Source organism: Meriones unguiculatus, chromosome 1, assembly GCF_030254825.1.
Source record: "Meriones unguiculatus strain TT.TT164.6M chromosome 1, Bangor_MerUng_6.1, whole genome shotgun sequence".
Classification (NCBI taxonomy): domain Eukaryota; kingdom Metazoa; phylum Chordata; class Mammalia; order Rodentia; family Muridae; genus Meriones; species Meriones unguiculatus.
The window spans coordinates 1,740,967-1,758,069 of NC_083349.1; the positions used below are offsets into that span (position 1 = coordinate 1,740,967).

At 49.8% G+C, this 17,103-nt stretch overlaps 1 protein-coding gene across 2 annotated transcripts in view; it reads right to left on the reverse strand.

The window, feature by feature from the left end:
* Tln1 (talin 1) overlaps window positions 1-17,103 on the reverse strand; it is a 29,510-nt gene that overhangs the window by 7,736 nt on the left and 4,671 nt on the right. The window contains exons 2-35 of one of the 2 annotated variants that reach the window (XM_021658436.2): window positions 16,029-16,191; window positions 15,691-15,788; window positions 15,257-15,386; window positions 15,003-15,155; window positions 14,678-14,820; window positions 14,463-14,590; window positions 13,731-13,791; window positions 12,868-12,972; window positions 12,140-12,295; window positions 10,588-10,689; window positions 10,378-10,454; window positions 9,577-9,757; window positions 9,310-9,423; window positions 9,094-9,202; window positions 8,693-8,901; window positions 8,457-8,555; window positions 8,037-8,087; window positions 7,346-7,513; window positions 6,877-7,171; window positions 6,103-6,269; window positions 5,273-5,401; window positions 4,989-5,105; window positions 4,774-4,887; window positions 4,455-4,589; window positions 4,165-4,293; window positions 3,908-4,010; window positions 3,589-3,797; window positions 3,163-3,282; window positions 2,780-2,977; window positions 2,492-2,631; window positions 2,231-2,324; window positions 2,058-2,147; window positions 1,823-1,945; window positions 59-202 (exon numbers count right to left, since the gene is read on the reverse strand). In XM_021658436.2, the coding sequence (XP_021514111.1) occupies window positions 59-202; window positions 1,823-1,945; window positions 2,058-2,147; window positions 2,231-2,324; window positions 2,492-2,631; window positions 2,780-2,977; window positions 3,163-3,282; window positions 3,589-3,797; window positions 3,908-4,010; window positions 4,165-4,293; window positions 4,455-4,589; window positions 4,774-4,887; window positions 4,989-5,105; window positions 5,273-5,401; window positions 6,103-6,269; window positions 6,877-7,171; window positions 7,346-7,513; window positions 8,037-8,087; window positions 8,457-8,555; window positions 8,693-8,901; window positions 9,094-9,202; window positions 9,310-9,423; window positions 9,577-9,757; window positions 10,378-10,454; window positions 10,588-10,689; window positions 12,140-12,295; window positions 12,868-12,972; window positions 13,731-13,791; window positions 14,463-14,590; window positions 14,678-14,820; window positions 15,003-15,155; window positions 15,257-15,386; window positions 15,691-15,788; window positions 16,029-16,158 (4,521 nt within the window). In that variant the 5' untranslated portion in view covers window positions 16,159-16,191. Of the gene's footprint in view, window positions 1-58; window positions 203-1,822; window positions 1,946-2,057; window positions 2,148-2,230; window positions 2,325-2,491; window positions 2,632-2,779; window positions 2,978-3,162; window positions 3,283-3,588; window positions 3,798-3,907; window positions 4,011-4,164; window positions 4,294-4,454; window positions 4,590-4,773; window positions 4,888-4,988; window positions 5,106-5,272; window positions 5,402-6,102; window positions 6,270-6,876; window positions 7,172-7,345; window positions 7,514-8,036; window positions 8,088-8,456; window positions 8,556-8,692; window positions 8,902-9,093; window positions 9,203-9,309; window positions 9,424-9,576; window positions 9,758-10,377; window positions 10,455-10,587; window positions 10,690-12,139; window positions 12,296-12,867; window positions 12,973-13,730; window positions 13,792-14,462; window positions 14,591-14,677; window positions 14,821-15,002; window positions 15,156-15,256; window positions 15,387-15,690; window positions 15,789-16,028; window positions 16,192-17,103 lie in introns of those variants that run through there. The other variant, XM_060378632.1, reaches the window with a different exon arrangement.

Sequence of the window (17,103 nt, forward strand, 5' to 3'; positions counted from 1 at the left end):
ACTGGGGACTATCCATCCTTTCTCAGCCTTGCTTGCAGCACCTGTTTGTGTGCATTACCTGGGCCTGGGTACAGCCAGCCTCCCCCAAACTCTGACAGGCCATCTGAATTGCCTGGTTTGCACGGGCAAATTGTGTAGGTTCCACCAGTCCTTGCTGTCCAGCTTGGCTGTTGGGGTCAGAGACACCAACCAGGTATGCTGCCTAAGGAGACATGAAGAGCGTGGAGGGGATTATGGGGTTAGGGAAGAGACTTTCTGAGTTCTATGTGCAGAGAAGCAGTAATAACAAACCAGAGTTACCCTACTTAAGACAAACTTTCATCCTGCTAAACTGACCCAAACATTTCAGAGGATTAAAGGCTGGGTATGGTAGTACTTGCTACAATCCCAGGAGACAAAGATGGTGAGTTTGATGCTAGCCTGGAGTACAAGTGAGTCACCATCTCAGAAAAAGTAAAAATTATTTCTTTGTTTCAGTTTAGAAGTATGCGTGTTTGTGCTGGATCATGTTAAGTAAGCAGTAGTATAAATATCTGGAGGGCGTACGCATACACATATAGTCAGGAGTGTATGCATATTTGAGGCTAGCCCAGTCTACGTAGTGAGTTTGAAGCCAGCCAAGAACTATCTGCTCAAAAATAAATAAATAAATAAAAGAATAAATAAATAAATGAATAAATGAAAGAGGAGGTAATTCTAGAATTATAAGGCTATTAAGGTAATTAGCACAACCAAGCTTTGGCAATGGACAAATACAGTGTTTACCATTTTTCTAACAGGAAGACATAATGGTTAACTTGTACTTCAATCAACACAGGGTAGCTTTGCCTTTTCTTCTGTATGTTTTCCCAAAAATAAGAGAAGAAACAAACAAACAAACAAACAAAAATCAGGAAGACTCTGAAAAGTCATGCCTGGGGCTGGAGAGATAGCTGAGCAGTGAAGAGCACTTGTTCTTGCAGAAGCCCTGGGTTTAATTCCCAGCACTCACAGGGTGACTCACAACCGTAACTTGTTGTAGGGGATCTGGCCCCATCTTCTCATCTCTGAAGGCATCAGGCACTCACATGTTAAACAGACACACATGCAAGCAAACACTCACACACGTAAAATAATCTTTTAAGTATATAAATGCAGGTTTATTGGGAGCAGTTTTCAACTGCCATGCATGGGGAGGGGCAGAGAGAAAGAGGGGGAGGGAGGAGGGAGAATGAGCAAGAGAATATAAAATAAAAATTTTTAAATTAAAAAAAAAAAGAAAATTAAAAACTGAGGTCACTTAGAGCAGGTCACCTGGGATAGCAGGGCAAAGAGAAAAGTGGGTGAGGGAGAGAGGTAAGCTTTCAGGGAAAAAATGGTTGGAAAGAGATTCTCAGAACAGCTTTTTTTTTTTTTTGACAAGTTACCTGGGACTCACTGTGACTCACTGTGCAGATCAGGCTGGCTCAGAGTCAGATCCACCTGCCTCTGCACAGTGCTAGGACTAAAGGTGATCACACACCTGATTCTCTCTCCTCTGCAACTTACAAAAGTGCTTTGCCTAGGTGAGGAGTGTAGCTCAGTAGTGCACTGTTGACCTAATAGGCCACGGGGCTCTCGTTGATCCCCACTAAAAAAGCCTCACACACAGCTGGTCAGTATACTCAAAACAGAGTCACAGCAACCGGACCGCTGGTGGTCAACAACTTCTGGGAACCACCTCCCTCCCCTACGGGGGATAGGCGGGACCCAGAGCTCACACTAGCTTCCTGATTTATACCCTTGAAAGGGAGAAAGGGCATGGAAAGCAAGAGTTGCTGTCGGGTTCATCCTAGGAAATTACCTGTGCAGCCGCCTCAGTGAAGCCACAGAGAGCCTTGGAGGCTGTCGCAATGGCATCGCCAAACTCCGGCAGATTTCCATTCTTGGCATTTTGGGAGATGCCAGTCATGGCCTCGCCTAGGACCTAAGGAAGAGAGGGTACCAGAAGGTGCCGATCATTTCCACTGTGCACCAATGTGTCAGTGTCAAGCGCACCTTCCTGTCACCGCCTCTCTGGAGCTCCCTGTCCCACTAACCTTTGAATTCTCCATGACACTGTCCAAGCAACCGAAGTAAGACATGTCGTTGATGGGCTGGACTGGGTTCTCCAGGAGTTCTCGGACCGTCTGTGTAAGGGAGAGGGGCAGGAAATTCAAGACCTTCCCTCAGCCCCAGCTCCTTAGTCCCAGCTCCCATGCTAAAGGCTCACCTCTAGCTCCCGAAGTGCATTGTCACACTCCTTCTGGCCAGGTGCTTGCTGGGTGCACATGGTGATGAGCTGGTTGATGCTGTCTGTTACTGCCCTGGTTTGGGGGTGGGTTGGGGGGTGTGAGTAGTTCATCTTCCCTGAGTCCCATGTGCATAGAATTACATGCATTTTTCTTTTGCTTTACTACTGCTAAGCCTCATGAAATGTGTCCTCGCTGGCCTTCTTGAAGCCCTGGAGTTGGGCTTCCCAACTCTTGCTTACCGAGCAGCTGCAGCTAGCTGACTCTTGAGGGTGGGAGCGGCAGGGTCTGTGGACAGGGCCTTAGCAGCCAGAAGAAGTTTGCTTGAAGACATGGATATGCCCTTCAAGTTGGACACCACCTGGGCTCGGTCCTCCTGGCTCTGAAATGGGAGGGCATATATTAACTGTCTCCTTTCCCAAACACTAACTCTGCCAGACTAGAGACGAGGGAACCAGGAGCAGACCCAGACTCTGGACACCCACACGTTCCCTGCTGCGCTCTCAATTGGACCCTCTGCCCTGTCATACCGGGGCCTGTCCTGCCATCTCCACACCAGCTTCCAGGAAGGTGCTGAAGTCCTGTCCAAATCGACCGGAGGCCCGAGCCAGGTCCTGAGGGGTTCCTCGGGAGGCCTGCACTAGTTCTGTGGCTGCCTGATTTAATCCAGCAGCAGCTTCATTCAATCGGCTCTGAGCTTCTTGAAATGTTCCCGTGCTGGGAGGAAGCTGCAGAGTCAGAGAGGAAGTCAGAAGGATGAATGGGGATGATGCGTGAGTCTGGGAAAGGAAGGCCAGGAAGATGGGCACAAAACCTGGGACTAATGAAAAGGGACAGATCTGGGAAGGCAGGGTCAAAGGAGAAGCTCAGGGACAGAACGTTTTCCTCTGGAAGGCATGCCTGTTCCTCCTACCGAGTCACTCAGGAGCCGCTTGCTGGCATCTCCAACTGCTCTTAGGGCATTATCCACGTCTCTTTGGCCAGGCAGGCAGCTGACACAGCGGTTCAGTGCCTGGGTCACTGCTTTAGCCACCTGCGGTGGGAAAGAAACGGGGTTGCCAAAGGGAATAGTTTGGAAGAGCCCCCCCACCCCAGGGACATAGATAACTGGCTGTCCTGCCACTAAAACTGGAAGAAGAAAGGAACTTCTGCAGCTGAACAAGCGGAGGTCAGGGTCACAAACTTTAATCACCAACATCCCCAAACCTGCTGCTCAGCAGGGTTTGTGTCTGAGTCTAACATGCTTCTACTGCAGACCTGGGATGACATGTGAAGTGTGTGTCCTGTTAGGAAGAGGTTTAAGGGAGGGGTAGACAGGAGCCCCTTCCCGACACCTGACCTGAGCAAGCCTTTGCTGGCTCTCTGGGTCCCCTGGATGGCCAGCTGCTTTTTTTGCCTCCTCAATGAGGCTGCTGGCCTTGTCCAGGACATCACTAGCCGTGTCAAGCACAATGGCCTGCACTGCGGGATCTGACGTCAGCGCGGCTATACCCCGAGCGGCCTGGGCAAGTGACCGCAGTCCACCTGCCACGTCTCGAGCTGCAATACCTGAGGACACACAGACAAGAGGGGTTTGCCCTGTCAGCCTCTTTCCCCAACAGCTCCCCTTCTCCACTTCCCTAGCAGATATCCTACTCCTAGCCCTTCTGTCTACACACCTGCATAGTTCTCATTGCCCTGGGCAACTTCCCCCAGCAGCTTGGCGATGGCTGAGCTCACTGCTTTGGTGCTGTTGCCAAGATCCTGGGCACATTTCTCCATCTGCAGATACGGGGGATGAAGGCTCAGGAGGAGGAGGAAGTGAGAGGGCATGTGAGAAGGCTCTTGGGGATGGCTGCAGTGTAAGTGAAGGTTCTATAGCACAGCTCAGCAGGCTTGCAGGGCTGGAGTGAGAGCATGTTATAAGACTACTCACTGTCTCCCCGGGCAAGGGTTTAAGCTTGCCATCTCGAGCTGCTGCCTTTACTTCCTGCAAGTCTTTCTCCAGATTCTGTACGACACTCAGTGCAGAGTCCATCTCCAAAGGTCCACATGCCTCCTGGGCCTGTGACGGTGAGCAGCAGGGGTTACGGCTATATTCCTGGGCCTCAGGTTATAGTCATCCCTCTTAGAAGCTATACTGTACAAATTCTCCCCATCCCAGGAGTCTATATGCAGAGCCTTGTCTAGAACCTTGTCTTCTACAGCTAGAAACAGCTCCCCTACCTTCTGGGCAGCAGTACGGAGTTCTGCCAGTGCAGTGCCTAGGTTCTTTGCACACTGACTCAGCTGCATTGCTGAAGCCTGGTCCTGAATTGTTGGCACTGAGGCTTTTGCAGCTGCCACCATCTTCCCACCTGGCTGTTGGAGAACAGATATGCAAATGAGGTGCACTGCCCTCTCTCTACCCTTCAGACAGACATTGGTCAGGAGGTAGTCAGCACTCAGGTCTGGTCTCAGCTACCAGCAGATATTCAGAGGGGGGCAGATTTAAGGCCATGGAAACATGGGGAAGGTCTGGCCTCAGGAGTGGAGAGTGCCTTGCCTGCAGGAAGCTCTGGCTGGCAGCAATGAGGGCGAGCTGAGCACTAGGGCTGTCAGGTTGAGCTTGGCTTCCTCGGACCCCCTGCACCAGCAATGGAATCTGCTCTGCCACAGCCTGTAGGTCAAAAGGTTATAAGTACCAAGTTCTGGAACTTAAGGAAAGTACTGTCTCTCTTCTCAACCCTCTCCACTCCCACACAACTCCTGGAGATTTACCTTACAGCTCTGCACCAGCAGGGGCTGGGGGCCCGCAGAGGCCTTGGGGGTAGAGGCTGCATGTTGGGCTGCAGCGATGGTCTGCGTAGCAGAGGCTGCAGCTTGCTTGGCTGCATGCTGGGAGGACAGAGTAGTCAGAAGACCAGGCCTTCCCAGGCCCTGGCCTACCTGGCTCACATAATACCCTGAGAAAACCCTGACTTTACCCTTCCATTCCTGTTCATTCCTCTCACTGCATTCATGCATTTATCCCCCCCCCCCAAGCCCAGACTATCCAGCCTTACCTCCAGGCGCTGAACCAGCTTTTTCTTGATGGCATTCTGTGCAGCTGCATTGGTGGCCACGCGGAGCCCCTCGGCTGCTTCCCGCAGTCGCTGCTGCTGCTCTTCACTATCGGGGTGCGCGGCTGCGCCCTGACAAGAGACAGTCACCATTCACCATCACCTCGAACTCAAAAGTCTTCCTAACTCTTCTCAATCCAGTTTACAGCTTACCTGTTTTCCTGACCTAATTTCAAATTTCAAATTACCTGCATTGGGGCAGTAACTGCTGAGAGCTGAGAACTGTTTCAGAAAGGACAGGGTTGGGGGGTGGTGTGGGTGTGTCCCACGGTACTGAATCTCCACCGGGATGTGAATGCTTTAGTAGAACTGTACCCATTTCCTCTCCTTCCTCCTCTCTCTCGCTGTTCTCCCTACAGAATCCTCCATTAATTTAGGGTGAGTAAGGTGGTCTGGGGAGGACTTTCTCTGGAGAAGGCAGCTCAGAATCTGCAGCAGTTGCAAAGCCCAGGGGACCCTTGGGGCTCCCCGATGGTTTTTACACCTGTGTGTCAGTGTCTAATGCTATCTTATTCTGTATGGCTAGTGGAGGCCTCTGCGACCAACAAAAAGGCTATCTGCCTTCACAGGAGACCAAGAAAAGATGCCAAGCAGATGTGATTGCAACACAAGGAATGTGGAAGGAAGGAAGAGCGTGGACGGGTCAGTGACCCACCTGCAGGCTGGGAGCTTCATGATCTACTCTCTCCCATTTCCTGCTTTCCTTGGGTCTTCCCACCAGACAAGGTTCCATCATCTCTACCTCCCTTCAAGGTCCAGGTCAAGGTCTGTACCTTGGCAGCCTCCACCATCTTGGCGGTGGCATCAGCAAGGATCTTGGCAGCACTCAGGAGCTTTCGAGAGTTCTCCAGATCACTCTCCCCCTCAGCATCGGCCTTGATAGCATTGACCAGGTCTGAGGTGGCTTGGGCCAGGATGCGGGCCTGTCGCACCATCTCCCCTAGAACACAGGACAGCCTCAAGTAAGAAAGCTAGAATGACAGGGAACAAGGAGGGTGAGTGGAGCAAACAAGATAGTTGGGGCTTCCAGGAACAGAGAAGACAGCGGCAAAGGCTGAGCAATTCTGGGCTCCTTTGAGTTCCAGTTTTCTGGCTTAAGATCTTGGAGAACACATCTCCTCCCAATGAGTTCCCATGGGAGGAAGGCCAGTTTCCAGCTGGTATTTCTAGAAAATGTCTTTTCAGAAGATGAGACAGTCTCTTTGAATGTTTTGGGGGTAAAAAGCTGAAGCTGAGAAGGCTACTTTTTTCCCCTTCTTCCTTGTTTTTATGATTAGCTCCATGGAACTTGCCACCTGTTATCGTGTATAGTGAGTTTGGCATCTTCTTTAGAATGCTCCAAGGAAGACAGAACAAGGCTAATACTTCTGCTTTACCCATTGTGAAGTGGAGGCTCTAGACTCAACAATGAGTCTATAGTTATAGAGCTAGAAGGGCCACTGTGCTGAACCTCAGGGGTGGGGTGGCTGGGTCTGTAAGGGAAATGTCCATCGGGCTTGGGGTAACTACACTGGGGCTTTTGTTTTCCTGGAGGTGAGTACTCTTACCGGCATCACCCATGGAGCTGAAAATATTTTCGGTGACAGTGAGGATGGTGTCAGTGGCTTGGTCGTATCTGCCAGCAGGCCCAGCTCCTGTGGCATGGGCCTTCACATGCTGCAGCAGCTCATTGAGGGCCTGGGTGACAGCTGTGGCTGCTGCTCCTACCCCTCGCAGCAGCTGTCCGTCTTCGGTAGCTGCTTGGGAGGCAGACACACAGCCCTCCACAGCTTTGGCCACCAGTCGTCCGGCCTCTACCAGCTGTTCTTGGCAGACAGGGGAGCTGATTGTAGGTGCTACCACCTACAGGAAAACGGAATTTCAGACATGTAGGCAAGTTGTGAGATGGGGTGTTTGTGGTTTTCACAGTGGTTACCAGGATGGGTGATGAGGCCTCAGGAGTCAGAGATAAAATGAGAGGTTTGTGTGTGTGGTATTATTAGCCAGAGACTCAGGACACAGCAAGTCTGGGCTCACCTTGGTACAGGCCACCAGCTGGGAAGTGGACAGGGCACATTGGGTAGCTGCAGCAATAACTTGGGTCTGGAGCCCTGAATCCTCTGTACGCTGGGCCACACTCTTGGCCTTGAGGACCAGGGCAGCTGCAGCACTTGCCACTGCCTTTGCTAGCTGCATTAGAACGTCCTGTGAGAGAAAAAGCAGCCAGCGAGATCTGAGACTGAGCATAGGGCCCATGGGTGCTTCTCACAGGTAAGCTGCTTCATTATTCCCACTGACTCCAATCAGAGGACAGTGTATGCAGAAGCACCTAGAACCTACCCCCAAGCCCCTTTGCCTTGAGCACCCAAAAGAAAGAGACCCTCACCGAGAACAAACCCTCACCAACAGAAGTAGTCTACACCAAAGGGAGAGATGCATGAGGCGGATACACTCGGACAGTGATGGGGAGGAAGGAGTGGGAGGCACAATGGGATGGCACTTCCTATCTCCACGCCTCTCAAGCCCATTGTGCAAGGACTGATCCTGCAGTTTTTGGAGTAAGACCCTGTCCTACCCTATCTGATCTCTTTTCTCCAACCCTGCCAGTCTAAGCCTCCCCATCTCCCATCACATCTGTGTCCTTAGGAGGCTGAGGAAGAGGTGTGGAAGCGAGTGTATGCGGCTCAGAGAGGACCAAGCTGGGAAGGCCCAGGCCAGAGGCCATTACCGTAGGGGAATCGGGGGGAGATCGAGCCCCAGCCCCTCTGGGTACGCACATCTGCATGGGAAATCCAGGATGAAAAGTCAGCTGAGGCAACTTGCTGGGTGGGGGAGGGGGCAGCCGGAGTAACATCGTCCTCAGTGTGGCAGGGGGTGTCTGAGATAGCTTAAAGCTGGGGCCGTGACTCTACCCAGGGAAGTCAGAGCTAAGAATGCCATCAATGAAGCAAACTAGTAGATTATATTTGTATTTAGGGGTTCTGAATTCTCACCCCTAAGAGACTAGAAGTTCTTAGTATCATCCCTGGAAACAGGATCAGGCTGGTTTGGATGGGCCAATTCACAGAAAGAGGGACTAAGATCTGGATTTCGGATCAAAGTTTACCTCTAAATAGTGGGGGTTCTGGGAGCTGGGAACAACACCAACCTGGAAGTGGGGGTCAGTGTCACTTTCCCCGATTTGCTGCAACAGCTCCCCACTGGCCTGGCCCACGTTCCCAGCTGCCTGCAGCAGGTTCTGACGGGGCTGTGGAGAGTGGACACCTGTCAGAAGCTGCTTGATGCCTGGCCACATGGCCGCAGGTCTCACAGGCTCCCGGGTCACACTTCCTCCTTGGGGTGGAACCCTGTGTCCACCCTCACCCTAACCCTGTGGCCCCTAACCTCAGTGCTGGCTGGCTGGGCGCTGCGAAGCAGTTCTGACACTGCCCCTGCAAGGCCCTTTGCTGCTTGCAGAAGGGGCCGGCCATTGCCGCCTTCATCCTCCAGCAGGGCAGCCAACAACTTCACCCCACGGGACATCTCCGTCAGGTTGGAGGAGATTGTGGTGACTGCGCAGCCCACAGCGGTATAGTCTGTCTCTGCAGGGTCTCCTGAGAAGAGAAAGCGGAGGAAGAAGCAGAGAATGGGTGGGGAAGGAGCACCATTGCAGTAAGTTGCATATGCGCTTGAGAGAGATGTATATGTGCATAACCTTCCACAGTGAGTTCAGGAAGTCAAGCTATGCTTGCGCACGCTTGCTCTCCCCTCCCCTGCACACAAACATAGGCCGACGTCCAGCCTACCTGCTGTCAGGTTCACCACGGAGGCAGTGCCAGCTGTGATGGCATCTACCTGGGAGTGGATCTCATGTTTTGATTCATCCATCTTGTTCTTACGCCAAGCTTTCGAGGCCTGAGAGAAGAAGGCAAAACCTTACAGTCTGCTCTGGCGTAATTATCCTTCTCTATTCCTTAGTTTCAGCTTGAAATCACTTGGCTTCTTCTCTATCCCATACTCACAGCATCCTGGCCAAGAGGGGGCAGAGTATCAAAGTCATCCAGAGTAGCCTGGGCAGCCTGCACAGCCTGCATGCTGGAGTTAATGGTTCCAGTGAGCGCTTGCTGGGCTGAAGTCTAAAAGACAAGCAAAAAAGTAACAGCAACTGGAACTTAGAAGAAAGATCAAAAGATAAAGTCGGAGGCTAGGGGGAGAAGTACGAAAGACTGCTTACTCATGATACTTGGGAGAGGGAGCGGGCACCATGGCAAAGGTGGGAGCAGTCTTACCAAAGGCGGCATGTGTCCTCGGTGCATCTGGCCACTGGTGATCTGCTGTTGAGCAGGTGGCATGCTGCCCACTTGGAAATTCTCAGGACCAGAGGCTCCAGAGCGCATGATGGCTGGTAGAGCCACAGAGCCATGTTCTACTTTCCCCACTCGGTTATACTGCTGCTGGAGGACTGTGGACCTAGTGACAGGATCAACAATTGCTATATCTCTGCAGTCCTAGGACGTAAGGCAGTGCTTCTTAACATTCCTAGTGATGTGACCCCTTCACACAGTTCCTCACGCTGTGGTGACCCTCAAGCATAGAATGACTTCATTGCTACTTCCTAAGTGTCGTGTTGCTACTGCTGTGAACTGTAGCGTAAATATCTGACATGCAGGTTATCTGATTTGCCACACCAAAGAGGGTGTAACGCAAAGGTTGAAAACTGCTCATCTAGGGGTTCATAGGTCTCAGGATGGTGTGAGCCTGGAGAAAGAACCACAGGCTGGAGAAATGGATTAGCACTTCTAAGAGAACTCGCTGCTCTCACAAGGACCACAGTTTAGTGCCCAGAACCCAGTCAGAGAGCATACAACCACTTTTCTGGGGGATAGGTGTTGGGTCCAGTTCCAGGGACCAACACCCTGTTCTGGCCTGAAAGCACCTGAATTCACCCACACAATTAAAAATAAAATACACCTTTTTAAAAAGGAGAAAAAGGAAACACCATTCTAAGGATGTCCACTGCCTAGTGATCCCCTGCAGTCAAGCCTTACTTTCCTACTCAAGGAATGGTATTAGCCCAACTCCCTTCCTACTTTTTAGGAGACACTGAGTCCTCCAACATTGTAGACTCTTCATCTCCCTCCAGCCCAAAGTGGTCCTTGCTTTTTTTCTGTTAAGAAGAAAAAGGGAAGAGTTGAGGCAGTTAAGTAAGAGGCAGTCAGTCATTTTCTAGAGCATGGGTCCTCTTTCTAGATGGCTGGCTTACATGCCAAAGAATGCTCGGGCTGTGCACAAGCACTCACCTTCTTAAGGATGATATCGATGTAGCCAGCAATGAGCTGTGCAATCTGCTCGCCCTCAGTCGTCTGTACTGAGTAGTAGCCGTCCTGATAGTCTCCAAAGTCCTAGAGTGACAAGGTGGTGACTGAGCAGGGGACAAGTGTCTACCCAGGGTGGAAATGGGCAGGAGGAAAGGGCTCAAAGTCCACCTGATGTAGGTAACATGCCACCAACCCTCTAGGAAGCTGGCCCACCTTTCTTCAACCACCGCTTTTTCATCCTCTTTATTTTGTGTGAACAGTGGCCTTTCTGCTAGTTTCTGCTAGTTTCATCTACATTTAGAACATCTCCTTACTCATCCCCAGACGATACAATTAGGAGAACATCAGCATGGTTATTAAGTGACCATCCGTGAAGGTTGGCAGAGATCCAAAGTGGAAAACTGTCACCTATCATTTCTATTTCCATCATCTGGCACTCAATCAAGTTGGTATCAGTTTTCAATTCATAACCTCGAAACTATAAAGCCAGAGGGAGAGAGCAACCATAAACAGCTGGTGCCGAAGCAAGAGAGGCTGCCTTTCCGTTAGCTTTCTACAATCTAAGGTTCGTCTTTCTGTTAGCTTTTCTCACAATCCTCGTGATCTCAGGTTGCTGGTTAGACTTGTGTTCTGTTGGCTTTCTTTTTTATTTTTCTCTTTTTGATACTAAATAGCCCTGGATGGTCTGCTTCCCATTACTTAGTCCAGCCTAGCCTCAAATTCACAGCAACCCCCTTGCTGTGGAGTCTAAGTGCTGGGATCATATGTAGGACTATGGCCAACTTGTTTTTCTTAAAAAAAAAAAAAAAAAAAAAGTGCACACACACACATATATGTATGTATATGTATATACCCATATACATACAAATATAGTCTTACTTTTTGTGGTACTGGAGAGTGAACTCCTGTTTTTACACATGCTAGGCAAATGCTTTATCACTGAGGTTACAACCCCCCTGTGATGGTTTGAATAAGATGGCCCACACCCCGCACCACAGTCTCAGGCATTTGAACACTTGGCTATAGACTTAGAAGGTGTGGCCTTTCTGAAGAAAGTATGTCACTGGGGGCAGGCTTTAAGAATCCAAGACTTTCATCATTCCCAGTTTGCTCTCTGCTTCCCACTTGCAGTTTAAAATGAGAGCTTGTGGCTGTTCCTGCCTCCATGCCTGCTACCCCCCACACCCCCACGTGTGATGGTGATGGACTTTTATCCTGCTGGAACCATAAGCCCAAATATACCCTTCCTTCTACATGCTGCCTTGGCTGTGCCGTTTTATCAAGTAATAGAAAGGTAACAAATATACCCTCCCAGCCTCTGCTGAATTTAAGAAGAATATCCATCACCTGTTCCATTTATGCATCACCCCCTTGTAAGTTTCTCTATCTACTCTAACCTCCGATTCCCACGAGAGTTAGTTCTTCTATCTAGAGTCGTGTTCAATGCGCCTTCCCTAAGGAAGGGGGAAAGCTTTTGTAAGTGCTCTTCTTGGACACTCCCAAAGCCCTTTCCCATTGTAATCCCAATACCCACCAAAGTAAAGCTCTTGGGAGAGGCAGCCCAGCGTTTGATGTTGGTGAGGCTCCATTCCTGGATCACCTCCTTGGTCTTCTCATCCACGCGCATCACACACTCCTTAGTGATGCCCAACAGCCTGGGCACGAGTTTATTCTTCCCCTTCATCTTTTCCTGTGAGACAGAAGTTAGAACTGGTGTTATAGCTTCTGCTAGTACAAATAAAGCTGCTACAAACATGGTTGAGCAGATGTCCTGGTTGTGTACTTGAGCATCTTTTGGATATACGCCTAGGAGTGGTAGAGCTGGATCTTGAGGTAAAGGTCAAATGTGAGGCAAATCCTCAGATCAGCTCTAGACCACAAGGGGATGGCGTTGAGGTGGAAAGGAAGGCTAACCTCCTGTGGCCTTGAGCAGGCCGACGACCAAGCTCTACCAGGGACAACGGAACATGTTAGGGAAAGGAGGCAGTGGTGGTGATGAACGACTGCCAGCAGACAGGATCTTACACAGCCAAAGCAAGACCAAGAACGAGATTCTTGGGAACTGATTTTTCAGGTTTCAGGGAGACAAGAAAGGGCAAGAGTTAGACTTGGCGGGGAGGGATGGAGAGATGGCTCAGTGGTTAAGAACACTGTCTGATCTTAAGGGATCTGACACCTTCACACTAATATACATAAAATAAAATAAATTATTAAAAAAAAAAGTTAGACATAAGGAAGGTAACAAGAAGAGTCAGAACTCACCTTGACTAGGAAGAAGGAGACACCATAAGTCTTGAGGGAACGGGCCAGCTTCACATAGCGTACCTTGGCCTCAATTTCACTCATCTGCCCACAGTTCTTGTGTGCCTTCAAGTAGGAAATGAAGAAAAGTTGGCAGTCTGGGGATAGTATTGCAATGCAGGAGTAAAGCTAGGACGTTAAGTTTAAAATATGGCAGAGTATTATGGGCACACAGGAGGGTTAGGAAGGCAAGAGTGAGAATATGAGGTGTGGCTGGCTAAGGGGCAGAAGCAGCAACACAGGAAATATGGTTAAGAACTTGCAGACATTCTGGAGATAGGACTAGGGAGTTAAGAAGTAGGAGGGTCCAGGACCATAAGAGTTCAAAAGAGATCTTTGGGGCTGAGTATTTAGAGTGGGGATAACACTTTATATGTGGACAAAGATTACATCTCACAGCAGTTTCGGGTGTAATAGCCCAGCGATGCTCCTCTCTGGCTTCCACAGTGTAGGTACCATTATCCCATGTTAGAGGCAAGAAAAGTACTGAGTTGAGCCAAGCATCATAATTCATACCTACAATCCAAATTCTCAGGAGGCTGAGGTAAGAGGATTGCTGTGAGTTTGAGACCAGCCTGGGCCTCAAAGTGAGAGCCTGTCTCAAAGAAAGAGCAAAACCCAAAAGGAAATTCCACAGCAAAACTGCTGATGAGCTGAGACTAAACTCCAAATCTTCTGCTTTCTTTGCATAAGACAGGTGGGAGAACAGCTTGGAGGGCAGAAGCGAGGTGAGCAGAGATGGAGAGGAGGTGGAGCCACTTAGCCAGGAGAATCAAGCAGCCAAGCTCCCAGGTTCCCAGACACTTTCCCCTACCCCCATTCACCTGAAAGATCTTACGTTCTCCCTTCTGCTTCACATACTCCTTGGGCAGGAAGTCCTTCAGGCTACACCAGAAAAGGGAGGGTCAGCATGTAGTGGATAGCATCGGGGGCATATGGGCCATGAACTGTGGGCCTAGAGGTTTGAGGAAATGTCTAGGACAGTATCATCTCGGAGAAAGACTGAGGAAATTGGTCTGCACTGGCTTCTGAATAGTAGGAACTCAGCGTGAGCTCCTGAGTGATCTTGCCTTGTGTGGGGAGGGGACCAAGGAAACTTAAACCGGAGGCTTAGTTTTCTGAGAAAAAGAGGGAGCCAAGAAGAGAGGATGCTCCCTAGAAGGATGATCATGCAGGCAGGAAACTAGGAAAGCCTCAGAAGTCTCTGGATTTTGAGAAATACCAGTGAATGAGATCTGGGAAACCTTTTAATCTAATGTTCCCCACAAGGAAAATGCTGTCCTATTTTATTTTGGCTAATATAGCAAATTCTTCAGAGAATCTAAAACAAACAAACAAGTTACAGGGGAAAGGGCAGAGATACTGAACATTCACACTGATGGGGCCAGTGAGGAGACAGAGGATGATGGTGGATGAAGGGTGATGACCTGTGGTGTCAAATCCTCAGACCTTGGAAGAGGAAATAGAGAAGGCCACTTGGGGTGCAGACAGGTTATTTGGGTCACAATGGTAGGCGGTCCCAAGCCATGACAGGGTATGGGAAGTGGGTCACTTACTCAAGGAAGCCAGCTTTGTGCTTCTGCTCATTGTGAGGTCCAAACTGGATCTGGCATTGGAAGCCTGCAAATTCACAGGCCTTGTCAAAGGAGACAGGGTGGGAGCCATTCAGAATGTCATCTCGTGCCTGAAGAACACAGAAGGGACAAATGCATGGGTGTGGGGCTATCCCTGTTAGCTATGCCACCCAGCCCACTGCCAAGCCTACCCATACCTGCACATAAAGGAGGTTCAGCTGCACAGGGTCCCGGGAATCCACATTCTGGTCTGAGTAGAAGAACTTTCTCCGAAGCAGCAGCGTCTCATGCTCTTCTACTCCCTGTTCCCTCAGTGTCCGCCCATGGTCCAGCCAGTTCACTGGAACACAGAGAGCACCCTTCGCACCAGCCCCACAGCTCCCTCTGCCTAGTGTCTGGGTTTTCACTTCTTCACCACCTGCCTTATCTCAGGAAAATGTAAATTCCATGGTTCAGGGTACATAGAAAATAAACAGCTACCCTTCCCTCCTCTGTTTCTAAGGACCCTTCTACTTCTCCTACACTCATCATCTGTGTGCAATTTCTGCTTTAGTTTCTCCATCTTCTTTTCATCTCGCAGCAGGGTCTTGTCTTTTCTTAGGGTCCCTGTCCCCTCGTCCTTTTTTTCTTCCATCAGCTCTCGAACCAGTGAATATTCATCATGGTTGGTAATACCTAGGGGAAGGGGATGGTTTGGTTAACCCTTCAATCATAAAAGTCATTTGACAGAGTTGGAACCCCCCGGCATGGGCCTTTGCCCTAACAAGATTCCTTACCAATTCGGGCACAGATAGTCATAAGCATGTCAGTGACAGTCTTGGAGTCATCCACCATGATAGTCTTCACAGTTCCATCCAGCATCCGGATCTTCAGGGGTCTCTGTTTTTTTCTGTACTCCATGGTATCCTGTTGGAGCAAGGAGAGGTGGTCGGGGCCTATTTAAATTAGTTCCCTTTATACAGCCAAGGAGAAGGAAAGTAGATTATTAAATGGAAGACTATGGAGGCTCATCCATAGTTTTGACTGCCTGTAACAGAAAACCACATGGTCACATAGGAGTGTGCTGGCCTGGCATGTGCAAAGCCCAGGGCTGGGGGAGGGAACTAGTGGAAGAGAGGAAGAGAGAGGAGGGGCAGAGACCAATACGGGCTCTGGGAAGAAGTGAGACAGCGGGTAGAAGATGAGGGTGCTTGCTGATGAAGACACTCACCCCATTTCGGAGCATGTAGTAGTCCAAAGCTTTCCCGGCTTCTAGCCATATACCTTTCTTGGGGTCATCATCTGACAGAAATAGCCCAAAGTCGCTGGCTAAAAGAGATGGCAGATCACCTTAGACTTACAAAAATCTCACCGCAGCCAAACAGCTCCGCCATTGCCTAGTATAGTATTTACTAACGTGACCCTGGACTTCAAGAGGAAAAGAAGCCTTGGAGCACAGGCCTGAGAGGCGAGGAGCCTTAGAACACAATGCAGACACTGCTCACGACCAAGAGCCGAGAATAAGGATGGAGGACTCCCACACCCCACCACCTTGGTAGTCAGACTCACGAGGGCCAGCCAGGGCCTCTGGGATCCGCTCACGGATCATGCGGCAGGCATCATACACCATGGTAGATGGCTCAAACTGCATTGTCTTCACCACATTCCCAATGCTGATCTTCAGCGAAAGTGCAACCATGGTGGCGGCTTCTGCTCTTCAGCCTGGCTCTACCTGGCAGTGGCATCAGAGCATTAGAATATGTTAGAGACCCTCAGACAGCCCCAGAGAGGACTTTGAAGGCACTCACCACAACAGAGAATGTAAGTTGTTTTGTACTATTTAATAATTTCAAAAGGTGAAAGACTACTTATATCAAATGGACTAGTCTTGACCAGTTGAGGCATCCCAGAGAGGCTGGTCTCCAGAGCACAATAGCAGGCTTGAAATGCAGTGTCACCTGAGGACACTGTCTTGCCGGCACCACTGGAATTTGTGCCTCTCTGGTTCTAAGTGCCTGGGGCCACTTGCTTCTGCTCACCTTTTTCCAGCCCCGCCTCTATCTTGTTTTTTTACTTTTCTGGGGACAGCTATTTTTTTTTTCTTTTCTTTGTCTCCTATTCTGTCCTGGGATTCTCAGAGTGCTGCCCTGACCTATCATGTGGCCTTCCCTCTCACAGCTTTTGCCTTTTTTTTTTTATTATCCAAAATGCAGAATCCCAGAGGCTCCTGAATCCTCTGAACAGCTTGTAGCTACCATGTCAGGGAGACCTACTTTTGTCCCTGCTCTCTTCCAACCTGAACGGTACATGTAGGGTCTCTCAATTAGCTGTGCAGTCAAGGCGGAATTATGATTCTCTATCTAGGGACCTCTGAAATGACTTAGCCAATACTTCCTAGAGAGGAAAAAGTTTCAAGCAATCAAGACAAAGAGCCCAGACCTTTAAACTTAGTAGTTGATCCTTCTACGTGATCAAGTCAATGTTTGTCTTACTGCTGCTCTCTTGCACGCTCTTCATCAAGTCCTCCTCAGACTGCCCTCCACCTTAACTAGGTCCCCACACAATGCTTTCAGTGTACCCCAGCATTTGCAACACCAACTCCTTTTTCCTTTACCTTTCGGCCAACACTTCACAGTGGGCTAAA